Source organism: Labeo rohita, unplaced genomic scaffold (genome assembly GCF_022985175.1).
Source record: "Labeo rohita strain BAU-BD-2019 unplaced genomic scaffold, IGBB_LRoh.1.0 scaffold_84, whole genome shotgun sequence".
NCBI lineage: Eukaryota > Metazoa > Chordata > Actinopteri > Cypriniformes > Cyprinidae > Labeo > Labeo rohita.
Window position 1 is genome coordinate 143572 of NW_026129788.1, and position 17910 is coordinate 161481.

At 42.5% G+C, this 17910-nt stretch overlaps 2 protein-coding genes across 3 annotated transcripts; one reads left to right on the forward strand and one right to left on the reverse strand.

The window, feature by feature from the left end:
- Nucleotides 1–479: 479 nt before the first annotated feature.
- si:ch1073-398f15.1 (cardiomyopathy-associated protein 5) lies at nucleotides 480–3549 on the reverse strand. The gene is made up of 2 exons (XM_051104924.1): nucleotides 3145–3549; nucleotides 480–2946 (listed from the first exon to the last, which is right to left on the reverse strand). The coding sequence occupies exons 1-2, from the start codon at nucleotides 3258–3260 to the stop codon at nucleotides 939–941; spliced, it is 2124 nt and encodes a 707-aa protein (XP_050960881.1). The 5' UTR covers nucleotides 3261–3549; the 3' UTR covers nucleotides 480–938.
- Nucleotides 3550–4766: 1217 nt separating this feature from the next.
- On the forward strand, nucleotides 4767–17773 carry LOC127162129 (homer protein homolog 1). 2 transcript variants are annotated; one of them, XM_051104936.1, is made up of 10 exons: nucleotides 4768–5453; nucleotides 5606–5682; nucleotides 9105–9261; nucleotides 10892–11023; nucleotides 11107–11199; nucleotides 13629–13762; nucleotides 14158–14317; nucleotides 14420–14530; nucleotides 14618–14698; nucleotides 15889–17773. In XM_051104936.1, exons 4-10 carry the CDS (start codon nucleotides 10922–10924, stop codon nucleotides 16081–16083), a joined length of 876 nt encoding a protein of 291 aa, XP_050960893.1. In that variant the 5' UTR covers nucleotides 4768–5453; nucleotides 5606–5682; nucleotides 9105–9261; nucleotides 10892–10921; the 3' UTR covers nucleotides 16084–17773. The 2 variants fall into 2 exon arrangements, with proteins under 2 accessions (XP_050960891.1, XP_050960893.1); XM_051104934.1 differs by lacking the exon at nucleotides 5606–5682 and having other exon boundaries at nucleotides 4767–5453.
- The last annotated feature ends 137 nt before the right edge of the window (nucleotides 17774–17910 follow it).

Below are 17910 nucleotides of genomic sequence, written 5' to 3' on the forward strand. Positions count from 1 at the left end.
GCGCGCGCGCACGAACTTCAGAAACGGCGGGAATCGCTGAGGCATAACACTTCGCGACAAATATTATCATTAGTTTCCCAAAGGTTAAAGGGTCGATTAATAAATGTCATTGAAAATGAATGTTATATTTAGGCCAATGTACTGGTAAATATATATTTTTAAACATCTAATCTCGCGCTTAACTCAGCAGCGCGCGCACAGAGTCTGACAGGAAAGGCGCGAATTTCTGAGGTGAGATATTTCACGATAAATAATAATATCATGAACTTTCTTTAGGGTTTAAAAATCAGTTAACAACTTAATATTGAGTACACGGTGTTATGTCACAAAATCAAGACGAGAACTTAAGAAAAGTATGCTTCAGAAAAGAGATTTCGTGTCTGCCAGTTTACATCTGACTGTTGGTTGATGCTTAAGTTTACTTGTCTGAAGAAAAACATATTTAGACAGTTCAGCACATTCACCACGTTAACAGTAAGCAAGTTTATAATTTTATTCTTTGTATTCACAAATGTTTGTGCCTGATTATTTTAAAATAAAGTACACAGACAAACCTGCACTTCCTCTGCACATGCACATATGCTGAATCCTGAGCAGCACAACTAACTACATGGTTTCACTTATTGAAGTGACCATTATAACCATATGTACATCATTTAAGCCCAGGTTATTATACATTATTCCTTTTTTTAATCGTTTACTTGTTCTGAGATGTGTAGGTGAGTTGTAATCTGTAAACAGTTCATTAGTCTCATTGGGCTGCTACAGTCGTACTGTACAGGAACTACCTTCCATATCTATCTGTTTTTCCATTCGAACCTCTCAGATGCATCACAACAGACCAGAGACACCTGATGATGTTCTGCTCATTTTCTGTTTTGCTGAAGGACGGTCGCAGATGCTTACGGATCGGCGATGCTCAAATGTCAGCTGGAGCATCAAGCGCTGTCCTCACGCAGCAGGTTTGTGGGGTTTTTATTATCACGGCTTTCTTCTGTAGAATCTGTCACGTCAGGAATCTCTCCGGAGATCGAAGAGTCCTGGTTACTGACCTCTAGTTTAGTGCTGGATGAGGCGTCAGAGCTTGGGTTCTCTTTCTCCTTTTCACCATCTGTTGTTTCTTTCTCGTCCTCAGTCTGGACGGGCAGCAGCGGGCTCAGATCCAGGAAGGGTTTGTGGCGTGGAATTATGGGTCTGATGGTGTTTTGGGTTTGCACTGGTGCTGGAGAGCTTTTATCATTTAGTGACTTTGGTTTTTTCTTTAGTTCACCTGTGCGCGTCGAAGTGGATTTTACCGGAGCTCTGACAACCGTCGGCAAACTGTCCTCCCACGCCGGACAGTTCTCGCTTATTTCAACCGGCAAAAACTCATCTGAGAAGTCTGTGTCGTCAGCCAACGACGGATGATCGCTCACCTGTCGTTCTGTCTTAATCTTTGGTGCTTCGTCTTTGAAAGTGACCCGAGGCGTCCTGACAGTTTCGATCTTTTCCTCTTTCTCCAGCTGCTCAAAGTCGACAGGTTCACAGGGCGATGAAGATGCACTGTTTCGAAAGAAATCTGTGATCTCTTCGTGCTCTTCCGCTTGATGTTCCTCTTCTTCTTTGTGGTAAACCGGGTATCCGGCGAGTCCGAACGGGTCGTGCCGTTCTTCGGGACGTAACTCAGCAGTGACGCCGGCCAGAGTCTCAACTTTGAGCACGAACTTCTCCAGGTATCCCCTGTCCTCGGAGTCGGACTCTTGACTGTGGAAGGATTTCTCGGAGGTCACGCTTTCGACGTCCTCCTCCTGCTTCTTCCTGATACCGACGGCATCTGCGTACAAATCTGAGTAGAGAAACGCCAAGGCTTTGGGCTCCTCGAGCAAGTTGGGGTCAATGATTTTCGGAGGACCTTCCGGAAGGTATATGGGAGTGAGGACTGACTCCTCGCTTCCAAACAAGGCGCTGCCGCTTTCCTTCAGTGAGGATCTGGAAAACTCTCGTTCCTTTTCGCCAACGCTCGCAGCAGTAGGTGGCTCACTCCCTCCGCCGTAAAACACGTCGTCCAAGTGTTCGCCAGAAATGTCCAGCATACTCACAGCTGAGGAGACTCCAGAAAGTCCAGATCCTGGTTCCGCTTCAGGATAAACTGCTTTATCATGTTCTTCTGTGAACTTGTCCTCTGTTTCCTGTTGGGTGTCTTCAACAGGTGCCGCTTCTGACGGTGCTCGATGGTCAAGGAGCGTGAACTTCTCGAAGTAGTCTTCGCTCGCCTGTCCTCTTCGGGACACTTGAATGGGTGGGAACGGGATCTGGACAGCAGGCTCTGGTATCACCGAAACGTTCTTCTCCATCTCCGAGTTCTCAGTATAAATGTCCAGCTCAGGTTCATCTGGGATCTCTGGAGATTTCACAGCAGGTGTCTCCTCGAGGTAATACAAGTTATCTTCCAGACCTTTGCTCTCCTCTTCATCCACGGTGGAGACTTTAGGCGGAGCGATGATGTTCAGTATTTCAGATCCTTCAGAGACGAGACTGAACAAACGCTGATGCTTTTCTTCTTTCAGATCAGCCGTTTTGTGTTCTTCCGTTCCGTTTTCCGGCGTCACGTTCGGCATGGACACTTCCACCATGGCCGGTCTGTCCGCTTCAGCGAGGATCTCGTGGCTGACCGGAGGACGCGTCTTGGATTTCTCTGATTTTGGCTTCCTCTTCCTTCTGCTCATCAATTCTTCATCCATTATGAACACGATCCTGCCGGCCGTTCCGGAGCCGCAGCAGCTGTATCCGAGTTCGGAGGCCGGCGCGTTGAACTCGGAGGCCCAGGGTGTGGAGCAGCGGCTGGAAGCGGTTTCCCAAACGATCCCGCTGTCCTCGCTCTGGACCGTCACCATTGAGAAGGACGGATCCATCATCAGGCAGTGGAGCCTCGGCTTGACGGCCCCATCCTGGACGACCTCTCTCAAACTGTGGGGTGTTTAACGTTGAGCATTTCTTTAGTAACAAGCTGCGATCTTATGGTGGAAACGTCATGCTAATGGCAGTAATAGTCGTGCGTTTTAGACTTGTGCAAGCAGGAATACTAATGAAGATTATAACGAAATAGCTGAGGTTAGACATGGCTGATCTCCTCTAAGCTGTCTAATGTGTGTTTAAGGTTCTCACCTGTTGCTCAAATCCTCCACCTCGTCATTCAGCTGTTCTTCTTCCTCCGCCAGCGTGTCATCATCTAGCAGTGCTGTCATCTGGCTCTCTGGATCCATTATTTCCATCGTTTCCATTTTCTGTCGCAGGTCGCATTAATCAGAGGCGCTTTGCAGGCGAACGGGTCGCTCTCTTCTTGTCATTTCAGCTGTGGGAACTTTCTCTGGCTCAGCATTATCTGTAAATAGCCTGACGCGGCGTCCCGTTTTCCTCCTCCGCTCGCTGCGAGAGCTGCAGGACGCAGTGAGGCGCGGCGCATCTACTCGCAGGTGTCAGTCATCCGCAAAAGGTGAAATTTTAATTGTGCTTGAAGATTTATCAGCCCATCCTGGTCACAGCGAGGCTGTCCAGAGTTTAACTTTGCGATCCTGGTATCACATTCTGAAAGCAGGGATTGGGTTTTTTGCATCGCCTGCCAAACCTAAAAATACTTCACAGATACGTGAGCTTCCCAGAGGCGCTGTAGGTCATGACGAGTTGAAGGAAAACAGACTAGATGTTTATTACAGGCTGCATGAAACTACACAAGTCAAATATTCACCCAGAGACCAATCAGAATGAAACATGTCAAAACTTTGAGATCTGCTCGCTTCTGAAATTCTGTTTTGGGGTGTTGTGTTGCAGCTGTAAATCAGTTTAACATTCTCTGGCTGTTTCTTTTACCTTTACGTATTTTTAAATCCCACATTTTCCCAGCAGGAGATTCTCGTGACATTTTTAGGCTTTCCGTGGTTAAATAAATAAATAAAATTGCTAAGTTTGTATTTTTTTCTAGTTATTCTCAGTGCTAAAATATTTAGAGGTCCTGGGTTCATATCCCGGACGAGCCCCCACTTTATGTTGTGACCTTCCTCTGATGAATTTAAAAAGGAAAGGCTACGTAACTAAATGATTATTAATCCAGTCAAGACAATACATAAACTGAACAAATGACGTATCAGCCATAGAAGTATTTAATGTTACAGACAATAATTAATAAGGAGGGTTATAAAAAAGAGATCTCTGTAACAGCTGGTGAAAATGTGTGAGATAGGTAGGTGTAGGTCACGGAAGCTTTTCACACAAGTTCATTTTGTTCTTCAAGCTTTAAACTTGAGTATTTATTTTTACAAACAGTGATAGTGTTTTTTGAGGGGAGGGTGAAAGAAAATCAATCAAAACCTGCTGAAAGTCTAAAAATCTGTAGTATAAGTCTGTGATGAGCAAAAAGCAGATGCAGCTCAGGGTTTGTGTCTGATTCTGCATCGAGTCACACGTTCACTGAATCACCTGCTGATGTCTGTCACTGCAGTTATGAGTGTGTGTAACTCAAGATCCGGGTGAAATCAGACTCTTAAACATCCTCTGTGTGCGCATGCGCGTAGTACACAGTGTCAACTGGTGCACTAAACAGCTAATTGCTCTTCATTACCGGGCCGAGGTGTTTTGTAATTTGGTTATTCGGCCTAATTACTATGTACATAAAATCAAGTGCAAATTGCAAGACCAGTGTCGCTTGATACACCAGTCGAGTTCTGTCTGTTTATCACTGAGCTGATTAATAATGGTGACGGAAATCAATGGATTTCATATGAATGGACGCATTAATTCTGTGTTGCAGTGACGATGCGCTCGTGTCCGCTAGAAGGCGCCGCGGCCGAGCACGCGTGTGATCCGCACTGACACTCGTCACCGCGTTTACGGTTTCACCGCGTGACTTTCGGTCTGTCAACGGACGCCGCCTGTAGCTCAAGCAAAGCCGTTCGTGTGCGACACACAACCCGTGAAACCCGCAGCCGGAAGTGACGGAACACGTGTACTGTCCGTGATGTCAGAGTTCGGAGAGTGACGCGAGTGCGTGATGACGTCGCGCGGTGAAGCGGAGATGATAAACGAGATGACAGACAGCAGGAGGGAGAGACAGATGTGAGAGGAGCGGACGCGTTGATGAAACAAACCCTCGGCCGGATCGCGCTGAAATCGTCGGGTCGCCGCGGGAGGAGGATGCTGATGACCCGCCGGGTGTGTGATGGATGAGCGCGGAGGTCTCGTTATTATTCAGCATCGTTGTGCGTCCCTATCTGGAGCTCCGGCGATGGCTGCATGTGTGTGTTAGTCTGGAGGATCATCTGCTCGGATTTTACTCGTCTTCTCCTTCTTCATCATGAACAGCGGCGTTCAGCATCCGAGCGCAGCGACTCGCATCGTGTCGGACTGAATCGCATTCGCCAGATTCGGCAGCGTCAACGCGACAGTATTAGCGGAGCAGATCTGTGAGGCAGCAAAATGGGGTATGTGACCATGATCTTACTGTGTTTACTACAGCCGTGCTTCATCGTGAGCGTCATTCATCACAGTGCTCTGATTCAATCACTGCACGCTTTGATGATGATGATGATGATGAAGACTCGTTTGCTGTTTTGTCACATTCATGTTCTCACAGAACATCATGGTGTTCGGAACACTGTGCTGTGGACCCTCAAGTCCTGGAGGAGTTTGTGAGGCTGCTTTCGGTGTCTAGTTAGTGCTTGAAATTGTGGAAGCGGCATCATGAGTTCAGCGTTTCATGATCCCTCGCAGAAGATTATGGACTCAGTGAAGATTTGTGATTTGCATGGATGACATCCGTCACATGCAGCGTGTCAGTGTTGTGTTACTGTATGTCGGGTTGTTTTCCCTCCAGTTTTCCAGCCGTCTTTCCAAAGCGGGGCAGCGTTCCAGAGCCAGGGACAAAAATAGCCGCCGTATCTGAAGTGTGCTTCTCTAAAACAGCCGAGCCGGACGTAACGAACGCCTGTAAACCAGCTGTCAGACGATATTTTGCTGCCGCCGAGATGATGTCATCACTCCGCGTGATGTCACCGCGAGGTCACTGAAGGTGTTTCTGTACGGGTCATTGAGCTCGGTTCAGGGTGGAAACGAGCGGCCAAACGCTTCGCGCGAGAGTAAATGCGTGTGATTTCAGGAGCGATTCATGAAGCAGAACCTCTTTTAGATAAAATAGTTGAGATTTTAAGTTGACATTTCAATGATCTCACAACACACCCAAGTGTGTTTACTAGTACACCCAAAAAATGAACAGTGCTGAAAATGCACCCATCCTCAGGCCATCTGAGATGAAGAGGAGTTTGTTTCTTCAACAGATTTGTAGAAATGTTGTCTCACCAACGGATCCTCTGCAGTGAATGGGTGCCGTCAGAATCCAAACAGCTGATAAAAATGTAAAAAAGTAATCCACACCAGTCCGGTCCATCAGTTCACATCTTGAGAAGACAAAAGATGAAACAAATCCATCAAGACGTCCATAATCCATAATAACGCTTCCTCAAATGTGAAAAAGTCCATCTCCTGTTGTCTCTCACATCAAAATCCAGCCACTTATTTGTTTAAAGCTGTTTGTTTTGTCTTGTGCTCGGTGCTTGATCTGTGCAGATTTCTCTCCTGATTCAGACCAGACCACTTTTTCACTGGAGGAAGTGTTACTATAGATTATGGACTCATGTTTTAGCCAAAATCCCAAAACTTTACATCTGTTCCCATAAAGAAACAAACTCATCTACGTCGTGTATGGTCTGAGGGTGAGCACATTTTCAGCACAATATCAATTTTGTGTGAAATAATCCTTAATAAAAGCAGCCGCAAATAATAAAATAATAAAAGCTGCCAAAAATATTTAAAGAGCAGGGTCAAGCAAAATAGACTAAAATGTGTTTTTCTCTGTATTTCAGGTTGTTTCCTAATCTAGTCTTGTAATAAAGCAGGCATATTGTCAGCTCAATGATGAATTACTGATGAAAAGTGGTCTGCTAAACACATACGTGTAAATGTAAACACTGCTGATCGTCGATTAACAGCTGCTGCTAGATTGTGGAAATGACAGAAAGAAAACAATCGCTCTGTTCATCAGCCAATCAAACGCATTGATCAGATCCTGATCGTCTCAAAATGAACTGAATCATCTGATGAATCCATTCACAAACATTACACCGAAAAATACACCGAATATTCATTATAGTAAACATTGGAATGAATGGAAGTGAATGTTTTTGCACATGAGCAGTGTGTGTATTGCCATGTTTAGTGCTGTGTGTGTGTGTGTGTGTGTGTGTGCAGTGATCATGTTGTGCTGGCGTGTGATTGGTGGGCTGCTGACTGCACTGTGAGCAGATGGACCGGCTCACCCTTGGCCTGTGTGTGTGTGTTCATTAACACAATGTGAGTGTGTGTGTGTGTGAGAGAGAGAGAACTGCTGATGTAAAAGCCTCATCAGCCAGTTTGACTTTCATCTGTGTGATTGTGAACAGAGACTCACACACACGTGTTTGAACAATGGTTCAGTGTTTTGTAGTCAAATTCAGTGTCAGTCGTGTGTGTGATCAGAGCTGATTTCCTCCTGTGGATCCACACACACGTGTCTCATCGTGTGTGATAATGTGTGTTTGATGATGCTCAGTTCAGTCTGTTACGATGTGAATCATGTTTACAGTAAACACACGTCTGTGTGTGTCTCCAGCGCTCACCTGCCGCTGTGTGTGTGTGTGTGTGTGCGTGAATATTCACTATTATTGAGGTCAGTTGATGGATTGATTTACTTGCTCCTGAATTTCATTTCGAGTGGTAGTTCAACCAAAAATGACGGTTGTCTCATCATTTACTCTCGCTCATGTCATTCCTAACCTGTATGAGTTTCTTTTTTCTGCTGAATATAAAACGAGTCATTTTGAAGAATGTGTGTCGTCATATGGTTAATGGTCACCGTTGACTTACAGACTTACATACAAAGTCACTGGTGACACACATTCATCAATAGAAGCAAGAAAAACTTGAGGATGAGTAAATGATGAGAGAATAAACTGCTGTTTTTGCTTAAGAAGCTGAAAAACTACAGTAACTTAAACCAAATGGTTACACCATTTACAATTGTATTTATTAATATTATATTCTTGGAACTCTTCAGTTTCCACTTTTTAAAAATCGGATGAAAATAATTTAATAAATTGACCATTTATTATCATAACAGTTGTGTTGTCGTGTTGTGCAGGAGTGTCGACTGTAATGTGAGTTTGTGAACCGTCACGAGAACAAACACGCGTCATTTTTTTGCTCGTGGAGCTCAAAGTGAAATGAACGTTAGATTAGTTCATCCAAGCATCATCATTCTGTCATCGTTTACTCGCCCTTGATGTCGTTCCAAACCTGACTTTCTTCAAAACATCTCATTTTAAATTCCACAGAGCACATCTGGAGTGAGTAAATGACCGAATGATGATTTTGGATGAACTGTCCTTTATCTTAAGAACATAATTGTCGTCTCACGTGATCGAGTCACAGATGATCGTCTCTCTGATCTGTGCCGATCCGCTTCCATTCTCTGTTAATGTGATTAATTACAGGATGAGTGAGTGTGTGTTAAATAAGAGCTGCGCTTCATTAACGCTGAGACACTGGAGACCCACATTCAGCTCATTCACACTCGCTCTGTCCGTGTTCATCGCTCTCGTCTGTCTCTCAGTGTTTCATCTGCTTCTGCATCTACAGACAGAGACACGAACAGTGTGTGTGTGTGACCTTTGACCTCTGTGATTTACTGTGATTGTTGTCTCATGATGCTTCTGGAGATAAGATGTTCTGAGCACAGAGGAACAGGGAAGCTGGTGTCGCTTTGCATGCTGGGATTTCCGTGCGGCCGCCGATCCGCCAGATGAAGCGATAGCGAGCGTGCGGCGCTCTTATCGAGACGCGTGGAGCGCAGATTAACTCTAGTCCTGGACTAAAGCGACGCGTTAATAGTTATTCTGCCCGGAAAATCCCTCCTAATCCAGCACGAGTCCTAATCGGAGCGCGGGTTGGCACAGATGCGCTCAGCTGATCTGATGGGGGATTGTGGGTAACTGTGCTTTCCCATCATGCACTGCAGCTGTGTGTCTGTGTGTTTCCTGCAGAGAGCAGCCCATCTTCAGCACCAGAGCGCACGTCTTCCAGATCGACCCCAACACCAAAAAGAACTGGGTTCCCACCAGCAAACACGCCGTCACTGTGTCCTACTTCTACGACAGCACGCGCAACGTCTACCGCATCATCAGCCTCGACGGGTCAAAGGTCAGAGCCGCCCCGCTTCCTGTTGATCAGCCGTACCCCGCTGAGCTCTAATACTGGTCCTCATGAGATTTGAACGTAATATGTCAATGATTGAGAAAACTTTACTCTAAGATCTCACTTGTTAACATTAAAGTGATAAACCCAAACGGGATCTTTCTGTGATCATTCACTCTCCCTTTCTTTTTTCTGCTGAGCAAAGAACGTTTTCAACTCATGCATGTGTGGAAGCACATGAGGAACAGTAAATGATGACAGAATTTTCATTTTCAGATGAACCATCCCTTTAATGCATTAGTTGCTTAGTGTGTGTGTATATACATATATATATATATAGATATATATACACAGTACCGTTCAAAAGTTTGGGGTCAGTACATTTTTATTGTTTCTTTTTTTTTTTTTTTTTTTTTTAAGAAATTAATACTTTTATTCGCCAAGGATGTATTAAGTTAATAATTAAAAGTTTATTAAAAGTTAATAATAAATAATTTTCATTGTTATAAAATATTTATATTTCGAATAAACACTGTACTTTTTAAACTTGTTATTTATGAAAGAATCCTGAAAAAAAAAAAATCACAGGTTCCAAAAAATATTTGGCAGCACAACTGTTGATATTATCCAACATTGATCATTCTAATAATAAATCCGCATATTAGAATGATTTCTGAAGGATCATGTGACACTTAAGACTGGAGTAACAGCTGATAAAAATTCAGCTTTTCATCACAGGAATAAATTCTATTTTAAAGTATGTTAAAATAAAAAACATTATTTTATATTGTAAAAACATTTTGCAATATTACTGTTTTTTTTCTATATTTTTAATCACATAAATGCAGCCTTGATGAGCATAAGAGACTATTACAAGTCTCACTGGCCCCAAACTTTTGAACAGTAGTGTATATATACATAATGTTTTTTTTTGTTTTTTTTTTCAGCGTTTATTAACTGTTTTTAGTGTTGGCTAATAAAATACAGTTTATTGTTTGCTAATGTTCACGATGCATTAATTTTCACAAATACTACTGATTTTAAAAATATCAAGTAAAAATTATTGTCTTGTTTTTAGAAAAAGCAAAGCAAAATTAAGTGAGTTTCTGCTTGAAACAAGCAAAATAATCTTGTTTTTTGTTTGAAATAAGATTATTTTGCTTACCTCATTGGCAGATTACCTTGCTCTAAGCAAATACTCAATTTTAACTGTTTTTTTCTGAAAACAAGACAATCATTTTTACTTAGAAAATTATTTTGCTTTGACATTTTTATAATTAATTACTCACTTTTCATCAACCCATGAAGCCCAGTTTGCTAAAGCTTTCTTTATAAACTTTTCTCTATTTTATTTGTTTTCTGAGAAACTGATCAAAAGTTGAAAACAAGAGTAAATATCTGTCAGTGGTAAATTAAGTGTGTTTCCCTTTGAATTAATCGTATTTTCTGAGCCCACTGGCAGTTATTTGTTATTGTTTTAATCATAGACTTTAATTTTGGTGAGCTTCTTTGTGTCTCCTTCCATTTGTTCCTTAATTTTCTTAAAGTTCTTAAATGTACCTTTATAAAACCCTCCAGAAATATTATGTCTCATATTTTGAGTGCTGATCTGATGTCAGTGTTGTGTGTTGTGTAGGCCATCATCAACAGCACCATCACCCCGAACATGACCTTCACCAAAACCTCACACAAGTTCGGCCAGTGGGCGGACAGTCGGGCCAACACCGTCTACGGCCTGGGCTTCTCCTCCGAGGCTCATCTGAGCAAAGTGAGTCGGGACCAGAGATTCGGCTACTGTCAGATTACGAGCGACGTCTCCTGACGCGTCTGTGTTCTTTTATTCGTCTGCAGTTTGCTGACAAGTTTGCAGAGTTCAAAGAAGCGGCGCGGTTAGCGAAAGAGAAATCTCAGGAGAAGATGGAGTTAACCAGCACTCCCTCACAGGTATAAACCGCACTAAACCACCACAGACCAGCTCAGATCAATGTGTGTGTATTTCTGCTGTCTAATGACGTCCTCACTCATGTTGTCTCTCAAGCGCAAACCCGTCTCGTGTTTCCCACGCTTGAAGGTAAGGAGAAACGCACGTGATCCGACCGTCAGAACATCCATAAATCCTCCAAACCCAACCTGTAAAACCCACAGTCCAGTTAAACCAGCGTGCCGTACCAGATCCAACAGCCAAACCGTCTCACATCTGAACCCGTCCCAAACGCCCCTCAGTCCCGACATTCACGCCTCAGTTATTAGTCATTCTCAGTTATTCTCCCCGCTGCGCTGTGATCAGTACTGATGATTCTATTGTTCTCATTTAATTTCCTGAAACACACAGATTCGGACGCCAATGAAGGTAAGACTGAAGCAGACCATCCTGAACTTTCAGCCCAAACTGAACTTGCTGTGTTCCTCCGCTTTATTCATGAATGTCAGATTAGTTTAACAGATGTGAAGCTCTTCTGCTCGTCTGTGAGTTTTCATCATAACCAAACGATTCGTTCACGCCAAAGCAGAGATTCATCCTGCCACGATGCTTCATATTAGAGATGCACCGATCGACCGGCCAGGGACCGGAATAAGCCGGGTTTTTCTTTGAAAACCGGCCGGTCAGTCTGCCGATTCCGAGCCGATCTGTTTTGTCAGAAGCGCAGAGATGAGGCTTGTGCAGCCTGAGTGAATATGTGAGAAAACACAACAGATGCATTGTGCAGTAGAAAAAAATATTATGTGATTACGGTACACAGCATCGCACGACCAAGATGTTTGACCCGAATATTAACGCGATTGCAGTGTGACACTGATTTTATACAATAAAAGTTCAATAAATGGGAAAGTAGCTTACATTGCACAATATTTACTGTTTTTGCTCCATTTCACTGACGAAAATAGTTCCCATCAAAGCCACAGCAGAACTGCTGCATCTCTGAGCAACAGTCATGTTTCATTAATGAATGAATCCATGCTTTTGAACGAACAGATTCAAAAGAGTCACTTGCCTCGTTTCTGAATGAATCTGCCCTTTGAACGAATCAGTTGAGTGAATGCCGCCACCTACTGGCGGTTTGGTTTCATATTTAAAAGTAACATTGTATTTTTCCCAACATTTCTTATTTGCTCCTTTAAAAAATGTTTAAAACATTAATCTTACTAAATTATTTACATAAGTATCTGTAACTTAGTCCAGACTGTGGGAATTGTAATGTTTAATACATTTTTATTATGTACAATTTTTTTGTTGTTGTTGTTGCGTTTGAAAAAACGTATCGATTTTTGTTTGTATGTGCTCACAATTATAGTTTTTAGAAAGACAATTGGAATCGGGAGGTCAAGCATACAAAAAAATTGGAAATTGAAATCGCCCAAGAAAATTGCATTTGGTGCGTCTTTACTTCATATTTACTGAGAAAAAAAGAAAATTAGGCTTAATTAGATTTTGACATTATCTTCATGACACATTTTGCCCTCAATTCTCACTCACTAGTGTGATACAAATAGTGTTAATTTCATTAACAAAAACTATCATGAAAACTTTTTTCCCTAACATCAACATGCAATATCACTGATGAAAAAAAGACTAGTGTGTAGTTTAAAAAAAGAATCAGTCAATCAGTGGTTATTTATTAAGCACATTTAAAAACAACTGAGGTTGACTGCAATGCTGTAAAATATAATAATAATGATAACTACAGTAGAGAAAAGAACAGAGCAGTGCTACAAAAAAAAAAGCATACTTGCGGTTGCCAGATGCCAAGAATTTAAATTAAAAACTCTATATCCGAAATCTCTCTATTTTCTTCAACAACAAAAGAGGAAATGAATCTAGACCTCCATGAGTTTTCATTCTTGCGGTTGCCAGATGTCAGAGTTTCTCGTCAAAGCTTCTGTCTTAAAAGGACACTTTTTTTTGTTTTACTTCGTCTTCTCAACCTGCCAACCATTTTTCATAGTGTAGTGAGTGTTTATATTTAACCCTAACCCTATATATAATAAATCAGAAAACTAGATGAGGTGAAATAAAGCAGTCGACATTCTCCTGATTCGTTCTTATAGGTGACAGTGTAGTTATTTTCATGTACTGTCTAAAATGACAACAGACATGATCATTATTAATTGTGATCAAAATATGATTTAGTGCTGCTTCTGAACAGGATGAGGTTGTTGTAGGTTGTGTTGCTCCTGGGCAAAATGTTCATAGAGCTGTGATTTGATGTGATTGGTGTGATGGACGATCTCTGCCTACACTTAAGCTGTGTTTGTGAACGTGACATTATGTTTCAAGCAGAAGCCAAATGTGTGTGTTTCCCCGCAGTGATGTGAGTGTTTGTTGTGTCTCTGATCAGGTTGATTTGAGTGTGTTTGTGTTGATCATGTGACAGGAATCAGCGACGGGTGATCTTCAGTCTCCTGTGACTCCGGAGAGCATCAACGGGACGGACGAGAGAGTGACGCCCGACGCCGCGTTCAACGCCGAAAGCCGCGTGGAGATCAACGCCGTACCGTTCCCTCACAGGTGAACACACACACACACACACACACACACACACACACTCTCTCGCTCTCTTTGTGAATGGCTGCCGTCTGCGTGTCAGTAATGTGTTCATCCATATTTCACACTCTGTGACCTCACGGACAAACATTACATTAAAACTGTGTTAGACATCAAATATGCATGAAAACACATTTCGGTCATTTACTATGAAAGGCGCTTGGAGCAACTCGCCGTCTCTGACAAGTTTGGCAGCAAAGCTGTACTGGAGACTGTTTGATGTTTATTATTGTGAAATTCAGTCACATGACATTCAGAACGTGTTCCTGCATCTCAGCGCTGGATGTGAAAGTCAAACCTCATCTGTTTCTCTTCTAGACATCATTCAAGACTAATTGTAGACGTCTTGTGTTTTCCAGCTCCACGTCCATCACCAAACACTGGGAGGCGGAGCTGGCGGCTCTGAAGGGGAATAACGCTAAGCTGACGGCGGCGCTGCTGGAGTCCACGGCTAACGTCAAGCAGTGGAAGCAGCAGCTGGCGGCGTATCAGGAGGAGGCCGAGCGGCTGCACAAACGGGTCAGAGACGCTCCTGACCGAATGATTCTCATTACCGAAGCGAGTTCGGTCGGTCTCATTGCGAGCGAATGAGCGTCTGTAGTGACTCTGTGTGTGTTTCAGGTGACGGAGCTGGAGTGCGTGAGCGGACAAACCGCCGGCGTCAAAACGCAGAAAACAGAGCTGAACCAGACCATCGAGGAGCTGGAGGCCGAGCTGAAGGCCAAAGAGGAGGTCTGAGCGTCACACCGTCACTGCAAAACACCCATCCACTGCTTTACACTCCAAACGTGCAGGGCTGAGTGTGTTTGTTCCCCACAGGAACTGGAGAAGCTGAAAGAGGAAGTGGAGAAAGCCAACCAGCTGCAAACACAGAAAGATTCGATCACTCAGAAACTACAGGTAAACGTTACAGCTGTCGAATTAACGCGTTCATTTGATGTCATTAATGATGGAAAATCATGTGTTTTATTACATCCAGACCTGTCCATTATCTCACACTGATGCAGGATGACTGATTACTAGAATACAGTTTGATGAGCTGAAAATTCAGGATTCAAGGGCAAAAAAAATCAGAAACATCACACCAGCAAGAATGCTGTTTCTCACCAATATCTGCACCATTGCTCATGTAATACTGATTGATACAAGTTCAGTAAACAAGTTAATATTGTGTTACATTTTAGACACAACATCATCTGTTTGTTCAGTTTCCCAGATAAAAATAGTTCCAATCAAAGCAAGTGAGTTAATGATTCAATGAATCATTCATAAAGACAGTCACTTTTTTTGTTCATTACTGAACGAATTGGATGTTTAAATGAATCGTGTGAGCCAATGATTCAGTGATTCATAAAGACAGTGACTTTGTTCATTACTGAATCAATCATGTGTTTAAATGAATCATGTGTCAATGATTCAGTGACTCATTCATAAAAACAGTCACTTTCTTCATTATGAATGAATCGGGTGTTTAAATGAACTAGCCATTTGAATGAATGGAGTGAGTCAATGATTCAGTGACTCATTCATAAAGACAGTAACTTTTTTCAATACTGAATCAATCAGGTGTTTAAATGATTCGTGTGATTCAAAGATTCTGTGACTGATTCAAAAAAAACAATCATTTTCTTCATTACTAAATGAATCAGGTGTTTAAATGAATCATGTGATTTAATGATTCAGTGACCCATACATACATTTCACTTGCTTGGTTTCTAATTGAACTAGCCATTTGAACAGATTGAATGAGTCAATGATTCAATGACTCATTCATAAAAAGCAACACTTGCTACGTTTTGGAATGAATCAGCCGTTTGAACGAACCTGTTGAATGAATGACTAATTGACTCACTCATTAAGACATTGACTTGCTGTCTTAGTTCAACATTTACAATAGTGTTTCATTTGTACAAAATCGTTTCATTTCACAGTTCATTAAAACAAAACAACAGACATTAATACTGTTACCTGAATTAATTAGTGAATAATTAGATGAATTAATCAGCACATCATGTAATTGATTAGATTAAGCGTGTCGATCACCCGACAGCCGGAGCGTCGCGTCTGACCGCTGTGTTTGCCTCCATCAGGAGACGGAGCTGAGGAACGCGGAGCTGGAGTCGCAGCTGGCGGATCTGGAGCAGCGTCTGGAGAACAGCCAGCTGGAGAGCGAGAGCTTCAGGAAGAGCCTGCGCTCGCTGCTGGAGCTGCTGGACGGCAAGATCTTCGAGCTGACCGAACTACGAGACAGTCTGGCCAAACTCATGGAGGGCGACAGCAGCTAGAGACGCACGACACGACACGACTCGCACACGCGAACACGAACACGGCCCGCGGACGCACCTGTGAGTTTACCCACACACGGACACACGACTATTGCCTTTCACCGCTCTCCGATTCGACACGCAAACACTTCACCGTGGCGCGTTTTATACTGATTTCCTCTCGCCTCCGATCCACGACGCACAGACTGAGACGTGTGATCCCGACACGGAAAACCTCGCTGCGCTTTCTTGACCTGCGTAGGTTTTCTGTAAGGGCGGAACGAACTGAAGATCCGCTCCGCGTGACGTCTGCTACTCTTCCACTCTTGAACTTCCACTGAAATCTGAGCAATACGAGAGAGAAACGGACGTTCGGTCGCACTATCAGGTATTTTACGACTCGCGCACGCTCTGCGAGGACACTTGGAGTCTGCGTTGGGTCTGAAAGCGTCTTTCCTTTCTAAACACTTTTTAACGACAAACACGAGGGTTTGGGTGCACCTGTGTGACGGGATGGAGGTGAATCATCTTGTTCTTGGGGTTTTTTGTTTTTGCTCGTTATGAAGAGCAGCGGTTTACTTCCTACTGTATGATTTCTGGTTATTTATTGTAAAAAAGATATCTATCTATATATTCTAATCACAGTGGCTGCATTAAGTAGTTATTTGAAGTATAAACATGTTTGTTTTCACTTCTCTTGTTTTTTTATTATTATTTGCAGTGTGGAAATATGGTTGTTTTTTAATGTGGAGATAAACTGGCAATATTTTTGAACTCTTCAAGTATTTAAAAGGGAAACGACGTCATCAAATATCAGTTGATTTTGCAGAGAGAGTGTTTTTCTTTGCCAAATCTGTTCTCTCGTACAGATGACGTTGCCTTCGGTACTGAGATGCATCAACGGTAGCGATTCATGTCCTTCTGATTGCCAAACCAGTGATCACGCGCTTCTGAAGAACTTCAAGGGCTCGCAGCAGTTAGATGTGGTAGTTTTTGGCATACTGGACGGCTTTTATTATTATTATTATTATTATTATTATTATTATCATGTTTGATTTATGAGCTGATGTGACACTTTGAGGCTCAGAGACCTTTGAATAATAACTGAGAATATTGAATATAAACACACCTAAACACAATTGTAATTCTGAGTTTATAGTAAAATTAAAGAGGAAAAGTTGTCAACAGTGTTGTTTTTCTCTTTGTGAGTGTTTGAGCTCAGAACAGATGTTTGTAAAATCATATTTCACCCCAAAACACAAGAAAAACAGCGAATGATATTCTGAATAAAGATGAAGAGCTTCAGGATGGTTTTTCATGTTTTATGACACATTCTCTCATCATGACTGATGTGAAATATCTGTACTGTAAATGTCAGTGTTCCTGTATCTGGACGTCTTCATGATTCTGAAACAGGCCTCAGTATATTTATTTAGTTCGTTTGGGGTGAAATATGAGCTGACATGATCATGAGATCTTTTGGTGTTTCAGTGAAACTTTTCCTCAAATCATCATGTGTCTTCAGAAGATGTGGATAATGAGCTCGAATCACACGGACGACTGTCATGAAGCTGTTGCGGTGAGATGATGTTTTTGTCTCCTGGATCTTGACCATCTCTGTCTCTGTCTGTAGAAGAGCAGCTTAAACATTCATCTGAACATCTGCTTTTGTGTTCAACAGAATGAAGAAAGTCACACAGAACCACATAAGGTGAGTAAACCGTGACACAAAATGATCCTTATTGGGCTTATTATTCCTTACTTGATACTACATTAGTATATCTATTTGAGAAATACTGCAAAATAGAGGATATTTTGTCTTGTTTTTAAGCAAAAATATCTGAACAT

Excerpts from the sequence above, each read along its gene's own strand:
- si:ch1073-398f15.1 (XM_051104924.1), bottom strand. The coding sequence starts at position 3,260 with ATGGAAACGATGGAAATAATGGATCCAGAGAGCCAGATGACAGCACTG. Across the intron at positions 2,947-3,144 it reads GTGGAGGATTTGAGCAACAG|TTTGAGAGAGGTCGTCCAGG; the intron begins GTGAGAACCTTA and ends AACACCCCACAG.
- LOC127162129 (XM_051104934.1), top strand. Across the intron at positions 9,262-10,891 it reads TCAGCCTCGACGGGTCAAAG|GCCATCATCAACAGCACCAT; the intron begins GTCAGAGCCGCC and ends TGTGTTGTGTAG. Across the intron at positions 14,531-14,617 it reads AGCTGAAGGCCAAAGAGGAG|GAACTGGAGAAGCTGAAAGA; the intron begins GTCTGAGCGTCA and ends TGTTCCCCACAG.